The 23,638-nt window shown below is 41.7% G+C and overlaps 2 protein-coding genes across 7 annotated transcripts in view; one reads left to right on the top strand and one right to left on the bottom strand.

The window, feature by feature from the left end:
* The first annotated feature begins 393 nt into the window (after positions 1-393).
* Positions 394-6,737, top strand: DONSON (DNA replication fork stabilization factor DONSON). The gene is made up of 10 exons (XM_063346206.1): positions 394-838; positions 1,218-1,298; positions 2,475-2,678; positions 3,067-3,245; positions 3,748-3,926; positions 4,026-4,131; positions 4,252-4,353; positions 5,010-5,208; positions 5,912-6,127; positions 6,417-6,737. The coding sequence occupies exons 1-10, from the start codon at positions 557-559 to the stop codon at positions 6,552-6,554; spliced, it is 1,686 nt and encodes a 561-aa protein (XP_063202276.1). The 5' UTR covers positions 394-556; the 3' UTR covers positions 6,555-6,737.
* A 3,451-nt stretch (positions 6,738-10,188) lies between these two features.
* The window catches only part of SON (SON DNA and RNA binding protein), a 40,036-nt gene continuing 26,586 nt past the window's right edge, over positions 10,189-23,638 (bottom strand). For 2 of the 6 annotated variants that reach the window (XM_063346160.1, XM_063346165.1), the window contains exons 9-12: positions 16,954-17,101; positions 12,879-12,947; positions 12,669-12,784; positions 10,189-12,128 (exon numbers count right to left, since the gene is read on the bottom strand). In XM_063346160.1, coding sequence (XP_063202230.1) covers positions 11,970-12,128; positions 12,669-12,784; positions 12,879-12,947; positions 16,954-17,101 — 492 coding nt within the window. In that variant the 3' untranslated portion in view covers positions 10,189-11,969. The other 4 variants (XR_010072481.1, XR_010072477.1, XM_063346175.1 and 1 more) reach the window with 4 other exon arrangements.

Here is a 23,638-nt window from a genome sequence, read left to right on the forward strand (position 1 = left end):
ACAGGCGATGACGTGTGGCTGATGCAACTATAACCCTGTCCTGGTGTCTCCACAGGTGTTTTTTGCCCTGGTGCGGCCACGTGCTGATTTTCGTGATACCTGACTGGAGAAATCCATTCTGCCTGGTTTCAGAATAGATCCAGAGATCCATTTACGTTTTTTGGCTGTAATGCTTCTTTCTTACTATTTACTAGGCGAGGCAGGGTGTCGGGATTTCCTTTTGCTGCAGAATTATTTTCCTAGAAGTAATCTCAGCGAAAAGTGCTTCTCACTTCTCTGTCACACGAGGGAGGAGCGTTTTGAAACAGGTGACCGAGAACTCGTGGACAGCTGTCACCAGAACGATTTCTTGGCAGTCTCCTAATCGGTAGTTTTTAAACGGTTAGGGCTGGAGGAAAAGAAGGGGCTGGCAGGAGGCGGCCAGAGGCGCCTCCTCACGTTCCCGCCGGGCGCCGGGGGAAATGGCGGCGGGCACCGCCTTCCCTCCCTCAGCACCGCCCAGGGGCGGAGCTCGTCCTTCTTCGCGCCAAGCGGGGACAGCCGCTCCCGCCCGGCCATGGCCGCATCCGCCGTGCCGGGCTACTCGCCCGGCTTCAAGAAGCCGCCGGCCATGCTGCGGCTGAAGCGAAAACGGCTGCGGAGGAGCGAACCAGGCGCCGCTCCCCCGCCCTGCGGCGAGGCCCCGCCGGTCCCCTCCGCGCCCGCCCGCCGCAACCCCTTCTCCAGCCTGGACAACGCGCCGCGGGCGGCCGGCACCCCACAGCCCCGAGAGCGGAGCCGGCGGCCGCCGCCACCACCGCCGGCGGGCGGGTCCCCCTCGGCAGCGCCCTTCTGGCAGGTAGGGCCGAGCCCCGGCACCGCGGCGGCCGGGGGCGGGGGTCGCACCCCGTGGCGGAGTGGGGCCGGGGGGGCGAGGGGAGGAAGGGGAAGGGCCCCGCCGGCAGCCATCGGCCCCAGCCGGGCGCGGCAGCCCCGGCCCGGAGCCCGCTCCCCCTCAAGGAGCCAGCCCCCGGCCTGGCCTTGCTCTAGCTTTGCGCGCAGATCAAAAGCAAGCTGCTGCACTTCATCTGTGGGCGCCTTTTGGTTGTACCGAAGGGTGGATGCTCGCAGCACGTACGGGCTTACTGTCACTCGTGAAATTTCACTGTGAGGGGCGTTTTTTAACTATCGACCTGGTTCTTACTTTGTGCTGCATCTTACGCTCCTCTTTCATTCAGCTTTTAGAGTCCGTTTGTGAAGATAAGCCCGCCAGGAGAGCAGAGCCCTCTGAAAGAACCGACATCCTCGCCCTCACCGATGTACGAAACTGCGTATACTGCTTCTGAAACATATCCGGTTGTTCTCAGTTCACAAAAAAGGCTGAAACTGTTTAACTTAGTATTTTGATGGTCCATTTCTGTCTAAGATGATGTACTAAAAATGTCAGTGTTCAAGAAAATTTAAATTGCCCTGAAGTTTACTGTTATGGTGGCAGTCTTTTAAAAGCCAGCCTTCTTCCTGATACCAATAGTGTTATTGTTCTAGTTGACAGAGGTGGTTGCCGCCTTCCGGTTTTATTACCATGTTGACCATAGTTCTCCTCTTTCTTAGGTTTATATTTTGTTGAGATAAGGATGTTCTTCAAAATTATATATCCTCTGCAGTCTTTTATTCAGCTGCAGAAAGGCAATAAACACAACTTTACCAGGCACATAGTAAAGAAAGAATTCCTGAAAACCAGTCCTTGAAAGAGAGTTTCAAGCAGATAGTGCCTAGTGTTGTTACGGGTTCAGCAACTTAAGTTCCGACTAACTTAGCAGAATAGAAAAGTGACCTCTCAAAGAATGCAGACTGTCCTAGAGCTCCCCATGGTTTTTTTTGCATCCTCTAGGAAGCGTCTGATCTTACAGTCACCAAGAGAGGATGAAATGAAATGCTGTTTTGGCATGGAAATTCTTGTCTTTATAAACTTCAGGCTAAGTTTTCTTTTTCTGACTCATTCCTCCTTTTGTCTGTTCCTAGTTTATAACTTTTGGAAAGACTCCTGTGAATGAAAACCCTCTTCTGCTTTTTTATAAACAATATAATGCCGTATTTCTATTAGAATCTGTTACTGACTAAAATAATCAGTTGAGTATAAACTCTGACTTTGGTTAGCCTATGAACAGGCAAATTTTGTGTAACTTGGCATCCAGAAAATCCGTCTGCAAAAGCTTTTTTTTGAAGTATGTCTCTTGACTTAATGCAAGTACTTCCTTTAGGATCAAAATGAGCTGTTGCACTGAATTGGACAAAAAACATGCAGGAGATGACAGGTTCAACTTGTCTTTTTATAGGCTACTAAACTCAAGATGTTACATCTAATAGCTGTAGTCCAGCATCTGGCCTGCCTGCCGGGAAAGTTATATGGGAGGAGACCTAACCATGCCAAAATATAAATAGGTGGGTTTTTTAAATTTTCTGTGGGTTAACTGATGCTATTTCTGTTTTGTAAGGACCTTCATTTACCTGTTGCTGTACCCGAAGTTCCCTCCTCACCAAGACATGAATTTCCTGCAGACTGGAGTATTAAAACACGACTTCTGTTCATGTCTTCCCAACCTTTTACCTGGGCTGAACACTTAAAAGCGCAAGAGGAAGCTCAAGGATTCGCTCAGCATTGTAGAGCTACAGAAACAAACTTGCCACAGAGCATACAGGTAATCATGCTTCAGAGGGTAGCTGAGGGCTCCAGCTTTAGAAAGGAGAACATACCTTTGCACCTTTCCTGAAACATGCTGGCAGTGAAGGCTTGGTTCTGTTTTGGTTTGGTTTTGCATTAAGGCTCACTTAGACTACTGATGTAATTCCACCCATGGTTTGTACTTATAGCGATCAGTGAGTGGTCATTTAACTTCAACTGTGGTCATTTAACTTCAACTGAGGAGCAGTCGCCAGTTGTTGTCCATCTTCCTTCAGTCTGCCTTAGTCACAAGCCTGGGATTATTTTTTTTTTAGTACCTAACGTAATATTTTTTTAACCCATCACGTGCAATGCTGCCTTAAGTAAAGCATTACTGTCCTCATAAAATGCTTTTTGACGTCCAGGAACCAAAACTGTCGACAGAGCTGCGTTGTGCCTTTCAGCAGAGCCTCGTTTACTGGCTTCACCCTTCACTGCCATGGCTGCAGCTGTTCCCTCGGATTGGGGCAGATAGAAAAATAGTTGGGAAGGCTAGTCCTTGGTCACAGGATGAAGCCTTGCAACAAGTGCTAATGAGTGACTGGTAAGTGGAACCAAACAACTAATGTATTTAGTAAGATTAAGACAACAGGATTTTAATTGATGCACAAGTTCTTTCCATTTTTATGAGAAAGCTTTTTAATTTATGCTTTTCTCTCAGCTAGAATGCTCATTATTTTGAGGACCAGATTAAGGAAATAGATAACTAAAGCTACCTTCCTGTATTAAATGCCCCTCTCCAACTCTAGTTGTTGATTTGGGTAGAATTCCATAAATCCGGTTAGCAGGTTGCCTTTGATGCTTCATGTAAACCCACGTGCTAGAAAGCAAGTAAGCTGGAAGAGCACGTCACTCGCCAACAGGCTGCGTTTCAGAGGAGTGCAGCTTCCTCGGCATTGAGCACATCTCAGAATCTGGCTGGTCATTCAGAATGCTCTCACGCCTGTGCAGAGCACACATCGCTGACACCCAGCCAAATCCACTCTGATGTTGTCAATAGCAAAGAATTAACTTCAGTTACAGAATTGTTTTATTCCGATTTGCAGGTCCGTCAGCTTTACTTCTCTGTACAATCTGCTCAAAGCCAAACTGTGTCCCTACTTCTATGTATGTACCTACCAGTTTACCGTCCTGTTCCGTGCAGCTGGTCTTGCGGGAAGTGACGTTATCACAGCTGTAATTTCTCCCACAACTAGAGGTTTAAGGGAAGCCATGAGAAACGAAGGTAAGGTTGAAATCAGTGCAACTAGGATTTGAATAACCGATAAAGTGCATTAGCTGTGTTACAAAACCATTCACTGCTCCCTTTCCTCCCCTGTTCAAGGCATCGAGTTTTCTTTACCATTGGTAGAAGAAAGTAGAACCAGGAAACAGAAAAACTCTGAAGCGAATTTGGGAACTGAAGTTGCCAACAGCCTCGAAGTGGGCGAGTATGTAATAAGTCTTGTACAATGCTAGAATTCAAGTGTGTCTACAGGCCCCTGCACATCCCATTTGGAACACCTTTGTTGGAGGAATTGCTCTCCTAATACTGACTTTGTGTTTCATAGGGAACCAGCTCCAAGCGATGATGATGATGAAAGTTTCTCTTGGCTTGAGGAGATGGGAGTCCAAGACAAGGTTAAGAAACCAGATGCTATTTCTATTAAACTGTATCCTTTCTTTGGACGTCAAGACATATGATATTGGAAAACCGTGCAGATGTTATCTTTTTGTGGTATAGATTTAAGTTTTAGCAAAGCTTTTGAGAACTTCCTTCCAAATATTAATCCTCACATTACTGCGTATTAAGCGACTCTGCATGTCTCTCTGAGTTTCTTTATGATGAGTATTTCTAGATGCTAGGTCACAAACTGATTGTGTCATCTCACTGGAAAGATTTGTTAGGGTTTTTTTAATTTTTTTAAAGAAAAAGGGTGTGTGCTGATGTAGGCTAGGTTTACACTTGGAAGTAGTGTGGCAGAGCGGGGGCACAGCTGTAGGCCAGACCAGAACAGCTGATTGCTGAGAACCTGTATGTGTTTCAGAGGGACCGATTAACTGTCTTCCTCTGGTTCCATTTGCACTTGGAGCACCTGAGGTTTTTAATAACGAAATCAGAAGTCAGGTTTAAGATGCTGCTTAATATTTGAAGAACAAATTGAATCAGTGTAAAGCTTTGTGGTTTTTTTTGGTTTTGTTTAAATGGCTTGATTGGTCAGAGGGGGATGGAGGGGTTTCTCCTGGGGTTGCACTACTTGGATTCTTCCTTTGGTGCATCAGTGCTTTTCACTTCCTCGTGGTTTTCCTTTGACTCCAGTCAATACAGTCGTAAGGAGAAGCACGAGGTGCAGATGGATCACAAACCCGAATCCCTTGCATTAGTGAAAGGAACAAACACATTCACCTTGCTGAACTTCCTGATAAACTGCAAGAGCCTCGTGGCTGTTGCAGGTCCACAAGCAGGGCTTCCACCGACTTTGTTGTCCCCTGTTGCTTTCCGAGGTGGAACAATGCAAACACTCAAAGTAAGTAACACAACTGTCTCTTTTTTAAGAAGAGGAAGTTGTTTCTTCACTCAGTAAATTAGACGCTGATTTTATATAGTTTTCCTCAAGTACCGCAGAGTAATTTTTGTTGCTATAGCCATTCTGACTGCCGTACAGACCGCCTCCTAAATCGTATCTATCCGCATAGACCTATGCTGCTAAACTGAAATCCCAGTATTGCCATTCTTCACATCCTGACAAATAAGAGGTGAAGCAGACTTCCCAGGTACTAAAGTGGTTCTTCAAAGATTCTCCTGAGATCTTGCGGGGTCTCAAACTATCAGTCATCACAGTCGCTTGCGACAAGGGAGCCTCAGAACCATGGCTCGCCGGCTGTTACTATGAGGAGGTGGTGGGTGCTAAAGGATGCGCTGTTTATACAGGTAGCGCTTCCACTTGTCTTCGGCATCTCGTCTTCCCCTAGAGAAGTCGTTCAATACTGTTCTGCCGTTCACTTTGTTAATACTGTATAGCGTTCTTGCGTCTCACCACCGGTACATCTTGGGAGTTGTTACAAAGACAATAAAACCATCGTAATGCTCATGTACGGAACAGTAAGTTGTCAATATTGAAAAGTATTTTGAACTCTTAACGGGACTGTGGCACTGCAGTATTATTAAAGTAAATGAGAGTTAGCACTTAGATTTTGTGTGTCAAAAGCTAATCCGTGTCTTGTCTTCAGGCTCGCAGTATAAATGCCAAGGCCAGGGTTCACTTGGCGTACGAGGATATATTCAGTTTGGAGGTCGTAGGCCCCATCATGCCTCATTCCCTGCACGCGCTGACCACGCTGCTCAAGGCCGCGCAGAGGGGAGCGTTCTCTGCTGTATTGTACACACACGAGCCAACGGCTGTGTTTAACGCTGATCTTGGCACTGCAAGCCCTGCCTTAAATAAGGTAAGGAAACTAGCAGAGACAGTCTTTCCTGTTAGGAATAGTATCTTTATTACAAACCATAGGACACTGAGTGACACAAAACTTTCCCTTAATACATGGGCTTACACCCAGTTACTTGTCATCACCACCTGGCAGTCCCTGTGGCTTGTCGTTCCCTCAGAAATTGAGTAATCGGAAAACAAGCTTTTCAGGAGTTCCCCAGAGGTACACAAATCAACATTAAGAACTACAGGTATTTCAAACAGAAATACCTATTCCACATCTCTCTTTTTCATGTGAATTTCCGCAGGAAACCGTACGCAAGGATCTTACTGCGTGTGGACTGCATCCTGAGACTTTGGATCAACTGAGTCAGTGCCCAACACTGGGAAAATCTTCCATCCGATTTCTGGAAATGAAAGATTACGCTTATACCTGGAAGTCCTAGGTATGCTAGTTCCATTTAATGGAAAAGAATGCTCTCTAGTGTGCAGTTGCTGTACTTCATTCGGATCTACACGGGCAGCAGCACCTATGCAGTACCGGGAGGGATACAACAATCTAGTTGCACGTTACAGACAACTATTGCACATCACCCATCCTAAAACACTTCAAAGGACTTTTAAAGGGAATGAAGGAAAAGGCCTTGGACATCTCCTTTTGTATTTTAGAAAGCCTTTTTTAAATAAAACTTGATAAAACAGGATTACCTTTTATTGGCCTGCATTGCGTCTGGAAGGTCTGTATTCTTCATGCACATGCAATGCTACTGCTCTGCGGTAACTCCTAACCGTTTCGGATGGGTGGCATTCTTGGCATTACAGCGCCTTGCCAGAAACGTGATAGCTACACCTGGATATGTTGCACCTCTTGGTTTAGAGTCGGCTCTGACCCCCAGACAGATGACAGTCAGATGGACACAGAGTTCTGGCTGCAGCCGACTCAGATTAAAAGGTTAAGATTCCTTAGAACCGCTCGGCATCGCTGTCTAATATTCCCATCCCCACACTTAGGTTAAAATGAGCTAGATGTTCAAGAAGCCGTTTATACAAACTATCACCTGAATCGGAACAAGTTGGAGGAATAGTGATCGACTCTGATCAAAGACAGAGAAAATGAGAGGCAGCAGGAGGCTGCTGATCTGACTCTATGGTCATGGCAATAGTTGAGTCTATTAACGGGTTTAATGCAGTCTTCAGGTAGAGGAGTCAGAGCTGTTATTTTGGAGATGTGTATCTCGCTTTCTACACAGCTATTGGGTAACCGGATTCCCGTAGCAGAGAATACTAAATCTGAAGAGCAATATGTAGAATATAGAGTACAATATCATGCCCTCCAGCAAGACTTCTAATTCAAGTGGTATTTTGGTTAGAAAATAAAGCGGTGCTCCCGCCACCTGGTCAGCTACCCTCAATCTTTACTACAGTGCCATTCTGATCACCACCTCAGAATCTGCCTGTGGTTCTGAACCGGTGACGTTAGTCTGTAGCCAGGTCTTACCTGAGGAAAACAACCTGTAAACTGAAAGATGTGGGCACGTATAGAAGTTACTGCAGACTGAGGCATTGTGAAAGCGTCCTGCGCCGTTCAGTTACTTTATATTGACACCACTTGATGTATCTCACCCCTAAGAATACAGCGTGTATACAATTACACTGGAATACTTCATGTTTACTTGTGTTAATTTACAGTAACTACCATGAGTGTGTCGGACTAGCGGTGCGCTGAACAAGCCGACATCTAGAAAACCTAGATAAAGGGCAAGTCCCTCTCTTATGATGGAAAAAGGCACCTTAGAATATTAAATACTCTGATAATGTCAAGTACTCCATTTCTGGTGGAGTTCAGGGTAGTACAATCCAACTTTAATCTTTACCCTTCTCCCTAACTAACTAATCTAGAAGCAAATTACTGAACTTTTCGTTTGATTAGCATCAGACACCAAGTGTGAAAAGCCAGGGCCAGGGGCATCATGGGGACTACCGAAGACTGGGTTTCTACAGTGGCTGGTGTGTTGACTGCACTTTCATTCCCCGTCACTTCTTAAGAGAACAAGTTAACTCAATGCCTTTTTTTTTTTATCATCTGCCTCCATCAGTCAAAGCCTCTACTGCTGGGCTGCCATAAACTGACCCCTGGCCCAGGGCTACAGCTCACAAACAGCGGTTCTCACAGTGGCCACATTCTGGTGCAGCTACCCTGGCTGTCACATGTGCCAGCCCTTCCGAAAGCCGCTTGTGACCTCAGAGACACTGCCCCAGCTCTGGAAGAGGCAGCACCTCCCGGGCCTGCGCTTGAGGAACAGGCCAACTTACAGAGCGTGGCAGCACATGGAACAAGTTCCTGAAGGCTATCGGAAAAAGCAGTTCTGTAGTTGCCTCTGTGGGAAAGCGATTTTAACCAAGCCAATAACCATTTTGGTATGTGGACTTGAGCCCGTCTGTTTCTAGAAAAATACAATAATTACTATTAACTTGAGTTCCACTTTGTATTTTCCCATCTAGCATGTGAGAGTTACAGAAACACTAAAAAAAAAAAAAATTTGAATGGCAATTACATTCTTGGAGTCTAGAACTGTGTCATTTCAAAATTTTACCCCCACATTTGTTTTATCGCATGCTTTGCACCATTAGCTGAGCTGTAGCTCCCCCCTGTACTGTAAACTGGCTGGTGGTTGTACGTCACAGCTTTGCCTGTAATTTCAGCAGCAGCTGCCCTGGGATTCAGTGCTGTTCTTGAAGCGTTCTTGGCTCCAGTGAATTTTCCCTATAAAAGCTACCGCACTGCACTACCCAAGCCTGCTGCTCTTCTACCTGTTTTCCAAAAATACTATCATTATTCCAGCCACTTGTAGAGCAGTAAGATTTATTTATTTAACCAGTCCAAATGGGTGAATTTTCATCACAATTACAATTCGTGTGAGAGCGCTAGAGACTGTAGCAGTTGATTAAGATGACTTCATACAGTTTTTGCCCTTTAAGAGTCAATTTCAGAATTTCCAAGGCATAGGAATTTCACCTTCCTGCTCTTCCAGTCCTATTTACAAACTACAAATTAGAAGGCTGACAAGAAATTGTTCTGGTGGCAGCTGGCCATAAGTTCTGGGGCACCCGTTTTCAAAATGCTCCTCCCTGGCGTGACAGGGAAGTCAGAAGGGCTTTCAGTGAGATTACTTCTAGGAAAATAATTCTGCAGGAAAAGGAAATCCAACAGCCAAACAGATCACGTCTTCCACCGGCAGGAGTCACAGCCTATTCACCTTTAAGACAGCTGAAGTGCTGCACAAATAACCAGGTTCCAAGAGAGCGTTTCCTAGTTGTTCTTTTTAATATATCACTACTTATCTATTCCTGCATGCAAAGGACACTCAAACCAATTCAAATTTACAAATTTAACAGAAGCACATCGCTGCACTAGCTTTAGATTCATGTATCATTCTAAACAACAAAGAACGAAACTAAAACAGAAACCTCAAGAACAGTCATAATTAGGGCATCACAGACCTTAATTATTTTCTTTTTTTATATGTCTTCCTTAAGACCAAAGTTTAAATCCACATACAGTACCACATCTTTAAGGCATGAAATCCAGAACTTTCCTAAACGGTTGTGTGGTTTTTTAAAATGGAGTCTCCAATGGGACTGAATTCATCTGCTCCTTGCTGCTGTGAGATAACACGTATCTTTACATTATACATGGGGAATACAGACCAAAAAAAAAAAAAGAACAAACCAAGAGATTGTGCTTTCCCAGATTTGACACTGTACAGCTGCGACACCAGTGCTGACATGGACACCGCAGACTAAACAGAATGATCGACATCTCTCATGTTTTAGCTCTACCAAACCAGACATTTAAACAAAAGTCTGATTAGGATCTGCTCCCACATCCCGAGTTAATCACTTTAGGTCATACATCAAAAAGCCAGACTTCAGCTAAGACAGATACAACACCCACTTCTCTCAGAGTAGAACTTTCCATTGTCGCACCATCGTATTTACTTTTGGTTTTTATACACACCTTCCAACTAGTTCAGCAAACGAGGCAAGGAGACCTTCAAATACTTAGTCAGAGACTGAAGGTGAGAAGCCAAAGGGAAAAAAAGTTTAATTAAAGACAACTACGTCCATGAAAATTAAGATTAACTTAGGCATTTCTACAGCGCTTTGACAGACTAATAAGGGGTTTTATTTCTCGGAAGTGTGTGGTGGAGAACCAAATACCATTTCTCTGCTGTACACAACATCAGACATTGATCCTTGGGGCAAAGACAGACACCTTGTTCCATAAGAGTTGACAGAATACACACAAAGTCACCTTAGTCAGTGGAAGAGGAGGTACTCGTTAATTCTTCACCTCCACGTTCCTACTACCATTGCAAAGGTCATTCACCTCAGGCCTGAGCACAGCCTTGCTGCGTACAAACTGTGTTTCGCAAACTGTGTCCCAGAGGAAGCTCTGGTCAGCAGATGTGACAGAGAGACCTCGAAAAGACTTTTCTGAAATAAGCACCCGAAAGACTGGAGTCTGTAAATCCTGGCAATCTGCTCTTCACTCCGTCAAACCTGGCAAGAGGTGTACAACGTCCTTTCCAATTCAAAGTGCACATAGCTAAAGTACTAATACTTCTTAAGTTAAACAAAACAAAAAAAAAAAAAAAGAAAAGAAAAAAGAAGGAAAAGCTTTCTACATCCTCTCCCTTGTCAAACTGCCAAAACTCTGGATGGGGCTGTCTCCTTGTGGGCAGAGTGCCATTACGGAAAATTTAAGCCCAAGGAGTTAATTTGGTAATAGTCCAAAGCAACCACAAATGACTAGAACTGATTCTGCAACCCTAACAGCTGCTGATAATCTTCACAAAGCGTACTTCTACACTGTGCGTTTCTTCGAAAAGTTGTTTTGGCATACATTTTAATTACTGTTTACTGACCAGTGATTAAGATTATGAACTTGTGCTGCTTTATTGACCAAGTCGGGTACAACAATTTAAGCATCATTCTATCCCCTCCCCCCCACCCCCCCACCCCGAATCCAGTTGTAGATTTGTTAAGAGTTTAAAATTCACATTAACCACAAATTCATACAATCAACATCAGGCAGTGTGTTAATTTGTTTGGAATAGACAACTCCGTCACCTCCCTCTCTTAGAACATGCAGGGAGAGTCACCTTTACACCGCAAGTCTCATCGGTTCCATTGCTGGACTTTCTGCCATCCCTTTTTTGAAAGCCAAGTCTTTTGCCTAATCAGGTCTGTCCTAGAGTATGGGCTGTACGGCCAGTCGCAGTGCGCCACCCAGTTAGACCCCCTCCCCCCCAAAAAAACAAAATGGCGAGAGAAGCCGCGGGGTTAACACCGTACAACAGGGCTGCCCGGGCGCTCTCTGGCGGGGGTGACGGTACTGGCCCAGTATCTGTCCAGCAGTACGCGCCAGCCTCGACTAGACTAAGGTGAAGCCGCCGCACCACCTTTTACCAAGCTGCCGGCAAAAGTGCGCGAGGAGCTTTACCGAGACCAGGGAAAACCGCAGCGTAGTACAAAACAGTATGAAAGTGTTAACATTCTGTCTTGAAGAGAAATTGCATGAGTTTTTAAAACAAGGGTTTAGATTACTGATGCCTCCAGAGTCTGTCGTCTGATTTAGTCGTTTAAGAAATAATTACATCACTAATGTAAACAATATAAACATACCAAAAACTAAGTATGATTTAAATACATTTTGATGGTACAAAAGAAAAACCTGAAGGTGTCTGTACAGTTTTTACAACGTGGGAATTGCCGATGTATTTACAACATGAAAGGGCAAATACCATTTTTGTGCAGAGTAAAATTATCTGAAATAATGTCAATATAAAAAACAATATCTAGCGGTGTGAGGCACTCCTAAACATGGTGGTATTAACCATGCTTTCCTTTGGTACAAGTCCCATCGCTTGGAGAGCCGCAGTTGCTGCTGTGGCTTTAGCATGCTTCTTATTAAGGCTGGCAAAAGTAGGCCTGTATTCATTTCCATTGACTCTCACCTGTTTATGAAAGAGGGGGAGGAAAAAAAGAAAGCGTTAGAAAGTGCCACTTCACTTCCGTTTCGAGGCCGTGCTAAATAGCTCCTTGAAGCACATTCTCTACGTCACTCCTCTTTAGGGGTAGACAAAACCCACGCCTGGTCTGTAAGCTCAATCATTTCCAAATAGTAACTGCTAATACGAGGTATGACATGAAAAAGAACGCCCACATCATAAGCTAACTGACAGACGAGAGTACCTAAATCTTGCTCGCTACCTTTACAACAGTCAGGCTCAACACCACACCTGCAAGTAAAGCGCAAGACCATGATACCACACAGGTTAATAATTTCAGGAAGAAGTGGAAGAGCGTGTTTCTTGAGAGATTTACATAGTAATGTGCTTGAGAGCTCCGATTTGGCCTTCCCAGAAACAGGACTTTGAAATTAGCAGTCCTCAGCCACCCCTGAGGTGGCTCATATGTTTTTATACAAATATGAACATGAATTTCCATCGCCTTTAATAGAGAGACTAACAGCAAAAAAGGAAATTCAAACGCACCTTAAAGATAAAATGTTTGCGATGATCAGGCCCACTATCATCCACCAACACAAATTCGGGTGGTGACCATCTTCTTTTGTTACAGATCTCCATCAACGCAGAAACTGGATGTTTACCTAAAGATAAAATGTTTTTGAAATTTCAATGCTGCTATCAAAGCAATCATTTTAAATGAGATTTATTATTTTTTTAGACAAGTAAAAATCTCACCTGAAAGATCCTTCATCACAACATAATGTCCAGATCTCTTTTGTGCCTTCTCTCCCACAGCAACAAGCCCTAAACAAAACACAATAAAGTTTATATTTATGATTCCCACGTGATTTCCATATTCTCAGCAGTAGAGCAATTAACACCTATCAGTGGAGATGAAACCTGGAGACACCATACAACTGTCTTTGCAGAAGTCTTTCAAACCTCCTTTTTATCCAGCATTTTTTTTCCCTCCATACTACATGGAACTTTCTTCTCAACTGCTCCAGTAAGACTGTGAACAAGCCAGGTTGTAGAAAACTTTGAGTAGTCCTTTGCAAGTCAGGAAACACCTGGTTTTCCGTGCTGCCTTTGGAGAAACACTGAGCAAGAGATAAACTTATAAGCATTCTCTCATTCAGTATTTGGTTTGTGCAACCCAAAAGCCATCCACTTAAGATAGTTTGCCTCCAACATACAAAGTATTTCCACTAAATGGTAAAAAGTGTACCCAGTGTGTCCTTTTATGACACGATTAACACAGCAGCATGTTCTTGTAACGTGTGCTCTTTTTATTTAACGGTATTCAAATATTTATCCTTTACATGCAAGTTCACAGCCCAATTACTGTGATTTCAATCACACTGGCATATAAAGTAGCAGAAAAGCATGCAACCAGGCCCCACATCAATACAAAGAGCACAGGGTCGCAGTGGAAGTCACTGTGAAACACAGAAGCAAAACATCTTCCTTTTTAAAATCTTGCAAGAGTACGAAATAAAATGTATCAAACGCCAATAACCATGAAGCACTCGAGTTTCTTTCCATTCATTTTGCCATTACCTTAAATACACATAAGCAAAATACCTGATCATTTTTTCAGAATTTCTCGGACTTCGATCCTTCAATATTACTTTGTTTCTTACCTCAATTTGTTTCTGTTCCTGGCTTTGGTGAATAAATACAGGGAGATACTGCAATTGTTTCCAGTTTCTTCCTGTTCCTTCAGCTTTTTTTGGTTGGCATTTTGTTTTGTTTTGTTTTGCTTTAAAAGAAAATCCTTCCCTCCTTGACAGATTTTCGTCCTAGTACTCATGCAGCTCCTCAGTAGGGACTTTTCAAGTGGCATGAAACCCTCATAGATAACAGTCACTGAAACAAAGCTCTGTGCGTTGTTTTTCTTTCCCCTTACCAAATTTTATATCCAAACTAACCAAAGATTTCCAACCAAAGAAAAAACCTCTCATGCCATTCTCTGCGTTAATGCTGTGTCTCCCTTACTCTGAGTCACTGACACTCATCTCCCACATCTTCCCTGGTACCTCAAGAGGGATTTTCAAGAAAGCTGCAACGGACTCTGACAAGCCCCGCTGATGGACCCAGCTTCTTTGAACACGGACAACCAAAAATATACCGGCTGATGGCAAAGCCCAAGAAGGGTTTGGTGTCAATGCTGTCTGTGAGACAAGTGTCAGTGATCTCACTCGGCATCTGGGAAAAACAGGACCTAAGGGAAAGCTATGGCAAAGGCAGACAACCTTTTGGTTCATGTCTTAGTGCAGCCAACTGAGTAACTCCTTAGCAAACTGCTGTTCCTGCATCTAGAAATACTATTTTATTTGGGGGACAAGTTCTACAAATGTGTTTAAACCCTTACAAAAGAAAAATGGGTTGGTTAGTTAGTGACAGACAGACTCCCAAAAATTTCTGACTTTTCTTTAAACCTCTATGCAGAACTTAAAAAAAAAAACAAAAAACAAAAAAACAAAAACGACTTTTTACACATTTAAGCATCAAAGAACACTAATGTTTGAAGAAGCTGTTCAGCTACTCATCATAAATTCAGTTCTTCTTCCTAATGACGGAACATGCTGCCTCTTCATAATGCCAGTTGTCTCCCTATATTATAGGCTGGCTGGCTCAACATTACAGATTATTCTTTATCAACACAGAACACCTTTACATTTTTTGTGGAAATTATCAGGTAAGATTGCATGTATGACAATAATCAAATATTTAAAAACTACGAAATTAAAGCAAAGCCTGACCATCACTGAGACTATCAGTATTTTCAGATGAATCTATCACATGCCAGGAAGAGGCATCCTTTAACTGCACCTAAGATTTCTAACTGTTATTGAAGAGCGTTCTGAACCGGGAAGAACAAACTCTCTGTTACAGAATATCCAGCACAATGAGGACCTGATCCTGTCTCAGGCCTTAGGGCTTGATGCTTGAAACTTCGGTCCCAAATTCTGCAGGCATTAAGCAAATTTGTACCAGGAACCACATGAGGATCCTGGGGCACACTTCTAGAACTGGGAACTTGAGCTGTGACACAGCTGTGTATCACCACCATGATTTTCATGCTCAAAGAGTTCACAGGTTGTGCAGCAATACTCCCTCTTTCCTATGGCGTGACAAGAAGCAATCAACCTAACGAAGAGAGGTAACCCTTCCCTCCTCACCACAAAAATCCAGCACCGTGTTACGCAGCCTGCTTGAGAATATTAAACTGAAAGTGACCGTTTTCAATTTCTTCTCTCTGACTGATATAAATCAAGCTAAAATGAAGGAACTCTTACCAGCACCGCAAACTTTACAAGACAACAGGAAGAAAAACAGCTGAAAAGCAGTCTGGTCATTATTCGCACATAACAAAGATGTCTGTATTGTTGTGTTCTGTACTTGGAGGCTGTTGCACTTCTCTATTTATAAAACCCTATTAGGCCGCTAGGTCTTTAGAATGTAGAAAGCAAGCAATGGATATTTTCATAACGTAGGCCTGCTTTCTCATTTTCTACCTCCTTGCACTTAATATTTAAATGTTCAAATTATATTTTTCACTGCTAGCTTGGTCACCTGAGCAGTTTTGAACTATCTCCGTATTTAGAATTAGCAATTTTGACACCTAAAGATTCCTCCAACAGCATCTCTGCAAATAACCTTCATAACATTTGCATTTATATGCCTTGTTATCTTACAAGCTCAATTATGAGCACTGACAAAAGCTAACACAAACTCATAATTCAAAGTATTTTCATGCTTTAGTATCAGATGTGATCTATTTCACATATTAAAGCTTCCCAGTTTTTAAAAATATTTAGGAAAACAGAAGTAAGAATTTGTTTGCCTGCAGTCGGTGTTAATTTCTTATTTTGGAAACATATATAATAGAGCACTTAAATCATAAATCTCGACTGCTGAAATTCTGCATCTTGTATTTAAAATGGCTAGAACTTGTATAGGTATTTCAGATGGAAAACTTTCATAAACATTCACTCTGAAAACAGAACTCTTGCTGAATATGCTAGTGAGATGGCCAATCACATAAACCACACTGCATGTGAATAAAGGGATCGTTCCTTTTCATCAAATGAGACAAGTGCAACAGTTCTCCACCTGTGGCCACAGACTACATAAAGAGGAGGAGGAAAGACTGCCAAAGCAATCTTTGGAAACAATCAGGGAAACATCACCGTAGCTGAGCAGAGGTGCCTGCAGCAGGATCAAACTAGGAGACGGAAGAGCAGGGAGATCACATGGACAAAAAAGGAAACAGAATCCATTTGCACGACCTAAAAACATCAGCATGACAGCCTATTCGTGTCAGGGCTTCAGCTGAAAGGCATCAGTAACTCGACTCCATAGCTCTCATCTCCGTCCTTCCTCCCAGATTAAAACTGATTGAACTACTCAATCTTCTATCCTGCTCCATTCCTGCTTCAGCCACTTTCTCTAGACCAACTATAATGGCTTTTCCACAATTCATTTCCCTGCCCATGCCTCCGCCATACATCCAACTGAAGCCCATCCCTAAACTTAAGAAGCCCTGAGAAGCACATTTTAAAATGGAAGGGGAAAGGTAGGGCAAGTTAAAGAACAGCTGGAAGAGTTCACAGGCATAAGGACAAAGCCTACATACATAATCCAGGGCCTGAAACGCTAGCACCAAAATCATCTACATCATTCTGCTAATTTTTACAGAGAAGCTATACCCAGAAAAAGCTTACTACTTCAAAGATATTTTGCCTATCTCCAAAGCAGACACAAGAAGTTTTTACTGCCATAAGACATTTAAGAAAGGGCTTACCTTTTCGATCTGTCTTAAAATCGACCATAATAGGCTCAACGCTGCCTTCTTTGTTTTTCCCAAGGCCTTCTCCTTCTCTCCAGCCCATTTTTCTCATCAGTTGAGCTCCCATTCCTCCAGTTACAGGGGCTGCTCTTAAGAACTGATCCTATCCAGAAAAAGAAAAGTAAAACAAGTCCTAAAGTTAGCACTGGGATTTAAAAAAGTAAGTGGGAGCTTCCAAAAAAATGTTTCTAACAACCTTTCACAGACTCAATTCAAAAAAAATACACCTTAGCTTTATATACATTAACATCTTGTATAAACCAGAGTTCACGCAGACACACGAGACACAACTCAATATTTTCAAAAAAGAACAACTTAAGAAAATTCTAATGCAATCCAAAAGTGGCAAGGGACCCATTTCAGACATATGTACTTAATAAAATGATAACCGTCCATTTTTAAACACGCTACTTTGGTTCCAATGCATCTCTTCGCATCTTGTGAAAGGAGGCAGTGTTTACTGTTTAACTGGCAACATGTGTGCCAAGTGTACCTAGTTATTGAACAAAATACAAGCACATTTAGTAATGACATTCACAGAGTGTTTAGGCGTATTTTAAATATTAAAAAAAAAAAGTTTCCCCATTTTATTATACAGCAGTTGCACATTCAAGTTCTACTCTGAAAATCCACATGAAACATACAGGTTTTTCTTTTCTTTTTTTAAAGGAAAAAAAAGGCGCTTAGCCACACAGTTTAGCAGCAGTAGTCTTCACATTCTTTCAAATCATCATTAACATAATACTTGTTAAATGGTGAAAGCTTATAAACAGAAATTTTAAAAATCTGTTTTGATGTAAAGAACTTTAAAAACTCCTTAAATGTTTACGTACCTAGGCCTCGATGGCCGCAGTGTTGTGAATAGTAGGGCTGGCATTGACCGTGGCAAGAAGGCAGCTACAAGGATTTGACCCTGAAACAAGTTTCCATATAGAGGGGTGAAAGTTCACAGGTTATTCTGTGAACTATCATCTCTCTTCTGCCCCCCCCGCTGACCCAAGTAAGTAAGTCAATCATTTCCATCACAGCAAAAAATTGCTTGCCTTAAAATATACAAGTTTACACACTGGCACTGATAAGTCCATCAGTTATTTCGCATAGTAGGTTAGATGATACAATGCCTAGTATTTTTGTGAAAATTTTACTTACTATCAAAGCAAATTAATAGAACGGCTTTTTGTTTTGTTTTGTTTTTCTCCTTTGAGTTGCGCTTGCAAAAGTAAGTGTTTCCCAGATTTGGACAAAGGACTGACAGGTCCTTGGTTTCAATTTGTACGTAAACAAAACCAGAGTCTTACTTTTGCAGAGACTAACGATAATATATTTTTAAGGGGATTTCAAATTGCCAACTGACACACACTGATGATGCATGTGTGTAATCCCCACTATACACGGTGTTAAAAAAATTAATTAAAAAAAAATTGCTGAAGATTGTGGCAGGACTTCTCCAAATATTTACCTATTAAACAGTAAATACCTATCAATCATGCAACTGGGTGCTGCATTTAGTAACAAAGTGCTCTGATGGAAGAGTAGAGAGGCCAAGTGCACCTCTCCAGTTCAACTTTTTTTTCTGACCGGTGCAGACCATGCAGTGTGTGTGTATGTGTGTGTGTGTAACACAGAGACAATCAGTTTCTTTGATACAAACTGCCTCAATCTATACACCTAGAATGGCTTTTACTTACTTCCATTTTCATCCTCCCCTCTCTTTTCCAGGAACCTCTCATAAGAAAAGGGCAACCATGCCGAGAATGATACAAACCCCAGTCAATGTCACCCTGGGTTCCGTTTCCTCTTTTGTACCTGCTTTGCAATGATAGAATTTTCAATATAAACATCTGTTTCATTATCACCAGCGCGTATTCAGTTCACAAACGACAGAACGCAATTTCGTGATGAGGTCATTTTAACGTTACACAGCTTTCTCACCACACCTGTAAATGTACTAATTCAGGGGCTAGGAGTGGTGTAGAAAGGAGAGAACAGAATCAAAATATTGCTATTTGTAGCTAAAATCAAAGCCCCCGGTTCCTATATAGGAATTACCAGAGCCTGAATAAATTCCAAATACTGAAAATAAAAAGAGTTCTAGATTCAAAAGTGCAGTTTACTAAAAACACCTCTTCTAATGTGTGAATTCAGAACCCTATCTGATAACTTTTAGTAAGAATTTCTTACATTATGCTGACTCTTAAATATGTACAACAGAACCAAGAAAACAAGGAATTAGAAAGGAAAGTGTTGTTTCATTACAGAATAGCTGTACTTGTGCATCACGCTAAAAGGTTAAATGAAATAATTCTGGTACCAATATGAAAGGAGCCAGGAGAAGCCTACTTTGATTCCGTTTACTGAAGAAGCAAAGAAGGCCTGCAGCAGGGGAAAATGTTCTGCTTTCAGTTTGTTTGTTTGTTTTTTAAATAATAAACTGAATATAAATCTCTAATGTCACCTGTACAATTATATTCTCTGACTATTTTTTTATAACTTAAATGATAGACAACTTCACTCAGCCCATGATTTAATAAGAGTATGGGTAAGAAGTGCTGAGTATGGGTAAAAAAAAAAAAAAAAATATAGTGCTGTGTTTGCAATTACATTTGAAAACGTAAAAATAGTACAAACCTTAACAAGGGCAGGGAAGCAAGATACACATTTCCTTTCAGTTTTAAAAATCATAAAAGGCCAAGCCTCACAAAATTATTTAGCAGTTATGTACCCTTGCAGATCTGTCCCATAAGGAGGATCTCAAATTGAAGAGTATGTAATACAATAAAACTCCAGGTTTCTAAGTATTTGGTTACTGTTGTTGGAATTAACTAATTGTTTTAAAAATAATTGTTCTCTTTCATTCATTCATCCCAATTTGAGTAAGTCTGCATGAAAATTTAGTATCATTTTTCTCATCTTTTTATCGCTGAAGTCTACTAAAGGTCAGCCAAATAAAGCACACTTCCATTCTGCCAGCAGATGGAGACAACTAATAAGCCCCGTTCTCGTGTCAACACTTTTTCTTTAAAAAGGAGGCCACAGAGTAAAACCTGATTATTTAAGAGAGTTTTTTAGCCATTTTAATTAAAACTATTATTCTTTTAAAGCTATCTTAGGGCAACAAATTTTGGAGCACACGAATGCCTGAATTACCATTTAAGGGCTTAAACAAGCAGACATACACACACACAAAAAAAAAATCACATCTGGAAGATGTTTTTACAGGGTTTTTTTTTTCTGAAAGACTACACAAGTTGGACAGTCGCCGTCATTTAACTGCAACAGCTGTCTTTGGGCCACAACATGCAAAATATTAAAGCCATAATTATTTGAGAAACCTTAAAATGCATCATCAATTTCTGCTCTCTGAAAATAAAATACCAATTCCTTCTTACAATGCTGACATGGCATTGGAACGTAAGTTCTGTGATAGGGAAGGTTCATTTCTTTTCAGCAATAATTTATCAAGCAAAAGACAGCAAAGCCTTAAAGGCACTAGGCGGGCAGTTTCAGCTATAACACAATGGGCTGTCTTAAAGATTACTTTAAGACTAACTCCGAAGAATTTCTCTGAGTCAAGTACCAGGAAGAAGCATCTATCTTTGGCAAAACTTCAGCAAAGTAGCTGAATTTTCCATTAAATAAACTGGCACTTTTAGTAGCAGCCACGCTTCTTCCTCAATACAAAAGGAAGAATACCTTTCTGAAGAATCCCATCAAATGCCTTACAAAAACTACGCTCGCAATCAGCTTCAGGATTTCTGTTCATAGCTTTTGCGTATAATCAGAAGAAAGCACGCTGAGGATAGCCGGAAAAAGAGACATTTGAGGGCTGAACAGGGAGCCAGTCCAATGTAACGAACAGTTCATCTGCCTTGCCCTGTGGCCTTCGTTTCCAAGGAAAGCTCATTGTGTCACGTAAGACAATAAGAACACAAGTATTGCGATAAGTGGCCTTGCTAGAGGGTTATCAGTTCTTGTGCAAGCGACAATCACAAGACTTAGTTTTACCGCCATCGTTAGTGCGAGTTTTACTCATCTGCTATGAATGTGGAAGAACGGAAGTGACACTGACTTTTCAGAACTTGCTAGACAAAGCACAGCACTCTACAGCTGTAGTAAAACCCTGTGTCATGCTTTAACACAACTGAATGAGAGAGATCCCAAACACTACCCTGTGAGAGTAAAATGTTGCAAAAATCTTGTTTTGGAGAGCAAGTTTAGGCAACAGAATTAAGCTGATAAATCCAGGAACTAGTGGTGAGCGTGGGAAAGTCTGAGTAAGTAGACCTCAACAGAAATTGCTTGGAAAAAAAAAATTAGACCACTTCCTCTGATTTGACATTTATTCAGCAGCACAGTGCATTTGTAAGGAGAAAAAAAAAAAAAAAAAAAAGCAGCAACCTCCAGAACAAGTCAGTCATATTTGTGAACTGATTACACCAATGATGATAAACTGAAACAGAAACCACTTTTCAAAAGAAAGAGATATCACCGTTCATCAATCTGTTTTAACGATACAAGAAACCTAACAACATATGATTCCTTTATGAATACTGCTCAGAACCCTACGTATGAACATCATGGATTAGCACATTACTTAGAAAAACAAACCATACTTCTAACTGGTATGTTGATCATTCAAGTATGCCAACGTTAACCACTTCAGTAACTAATTCCCTCAAAACTTTACTGAGATAAAATTGAAACTGCAGGCATATTTTGGTTTGAGTACATATTACCTCTCCAGAATCTTTTTGAAGTACAAAAAAAAAAGCTGAAATCCAAGAAATGCAAAGTGAAGACAGCGCTTATCAAACAAGCTCCCCGAGTACTTTTAGTTTTTCTCCCCTCCTGACACCGCTCTTCTGTTTTGTTACATCTATCTAGTTTTGTGATTCTCTGTCAAGCAGAGTGTCTGTAGATGTTCTAATTCTTTGTCACAAGTGACTAGCTGACATGGGCTCTGTTTCTGCGGAACAGTGCACATCCACAAGTCCTTTTACGGCAATTGCTTATGGCAATCTCCCAAGCAAAACGCCTTCAGTAAACAACATCTTCAGTCAGAAACGTGCATTAATTTACACACACAACACACTCCAATAAATTCCACAGCCCTACTAGCAGATGAAAAATTTACAAATACTAGGGGGTTTTTTTGTTAATGTTAAAATGCATTTTCTTAGGACAAAAAAAGGAGTACAAGTCTGACTTCTCAGTGCTACGTTGCATAATTAAGAGGAACTAAGTCACGCAACTTCAAGTACCTAAGTAAAATACAACCTGTACTTTGCATTTCATGGTTGGTTTGCATTCATGTCACTGAGAAAGATAACATGCATTCAGAACCCATTATCCCTACTTCACTTTTTCTGTGGAATCATTCTCTAACCACAGGATGTGCCTCCACATTAAGTTCATCAAACCTAAGTTTTGTGAAGGTTTACACAGGCCCCACCATTCCTAAAAAAAAAACAGGACGAGTCTTGTGTAGCCCCTAATGCATTTTGTAGAGGGCGCATGACTGTAACTACTTGTCATCTCATGAGTTTGATGGCAATGTGCGTGCAAATATGGAACCTGGAAAGAGCAAAAGAAGTCAAGCTGAGGAATGCCAGAGCAGGAAAGAGGACCGTGTCCTCATCTTCTTCACCCAACAACTCTTCTTGTTTCCAGTAGCAGCCTCCTTTCTGACAAACCACATGATGCTTGCTAGGGAGGACGCCTACTACTGCAAACCACTACATTTATACAGCTGTGAGAAGAACAGAAGTGCTTCTGCCCGCTCACTATGATTTCTAGATTCAACAAAATGTTCCAATATGCTTCTGCTCCTCACAGCAGTCATGTTCAAAAGCCGGACACCAGACTCTTCTCTCATTTTCTCCCTATAAAGCGTTTTGTTTGGGTTTTGTTGTTTTGTTTGGTTGAGGTTTTTTAAGCAGATCAGAGTGAAGTTCAAAGACCGAGGGAACACATGTTTGCCTTCACTTAAATTTTTGTTAGTGGATACTCCTGTCACTGTAAGGCACAGAACCTCAAGGAATGAAAACGGGATGAGAAGAGGAGGCTTGGGAAAGAGATGATCGAAGCTGCTTCCTTTCAGTAGCTTTGGGAACCCACCCAAGGTCCTGCAGAAAGGGAGGACCCTCCTAGGCTTGCTCATCTCTTCCAAAAGCCTTGCGGTAGAAAAGCTCTCCTTTTCTCTCCAATACATCCCTGATGAGTGCTTTATATTTCTAAGTTCCTCCACCAGGGACAATCATTGTAACGAAATGCTGGCTTTGATGATTACAATCTCAGAAGTTAATAATTGTTAAAAATAAGACTTTATTATCTGTGCTCTGTATTAATACTGAGAAGATCCAAAAAGACTCCCATCTAGCAAGTAACTTGGATCTCTCTGTTGCCTGGCTTTCTGTATTGTTTGGCTATATAAAGTGGAAAAACAAGTTAGTGAATCTTGTCAAAAATATTTCTAATTTTAGGATGTTATAATTCCAGACTTTTGTGTTCAGTTTACACCAACTTTTATGGAAAATTCTAGCTAAGCCTCAAATCTAACCTACCAGTTTTAAGGGCTGTCTTAACTCTGTGTTCTGGAAGGATAAGCAAGATACAGCATATACTCAACTACATCACTTGC

The sequence above is a fragment of the Chroicocephalus ridibundus genome, chromosome 1 (genome assembly GCF_963924245.1).
Source record: "Chroicocephalus ridibundus chromosome 1, bChrRid1.1, whole genome shotgun sequence".
NCBI classification, from domain to species: domain Eukaryota; kingdom Metazoa; phylum Chordata; class Aves; order Charadriiformes; family Laridae; genus Chroicocephalus; species Chroicocephalus ridibundus.

Bases quoted from the DNA above. Each gene is read 5' to 3' on its own strand.
- DONSON (XM_063346206.1), top strand. From the start codon at position 557: ATGGCCGCATCCGCCGTGCCGGGCTACTCGCCCGGCTTCAAGAAGCCG. The intron at 4,132-4,251 runs GTATGTAATAAG...TGTGTTTCATAG, and splicing joins AACAGCCTCGAAGTGGGCGA to GGAACCAGCTCCAAGCGATG. The intron at 6,128-6,416 runs GTAAGGAAACTA...GAATTTCCGCAG, and splicing joins CAAGCCCTGCCTTAAATAAG to GAAACCGTACGCAAGGATCT.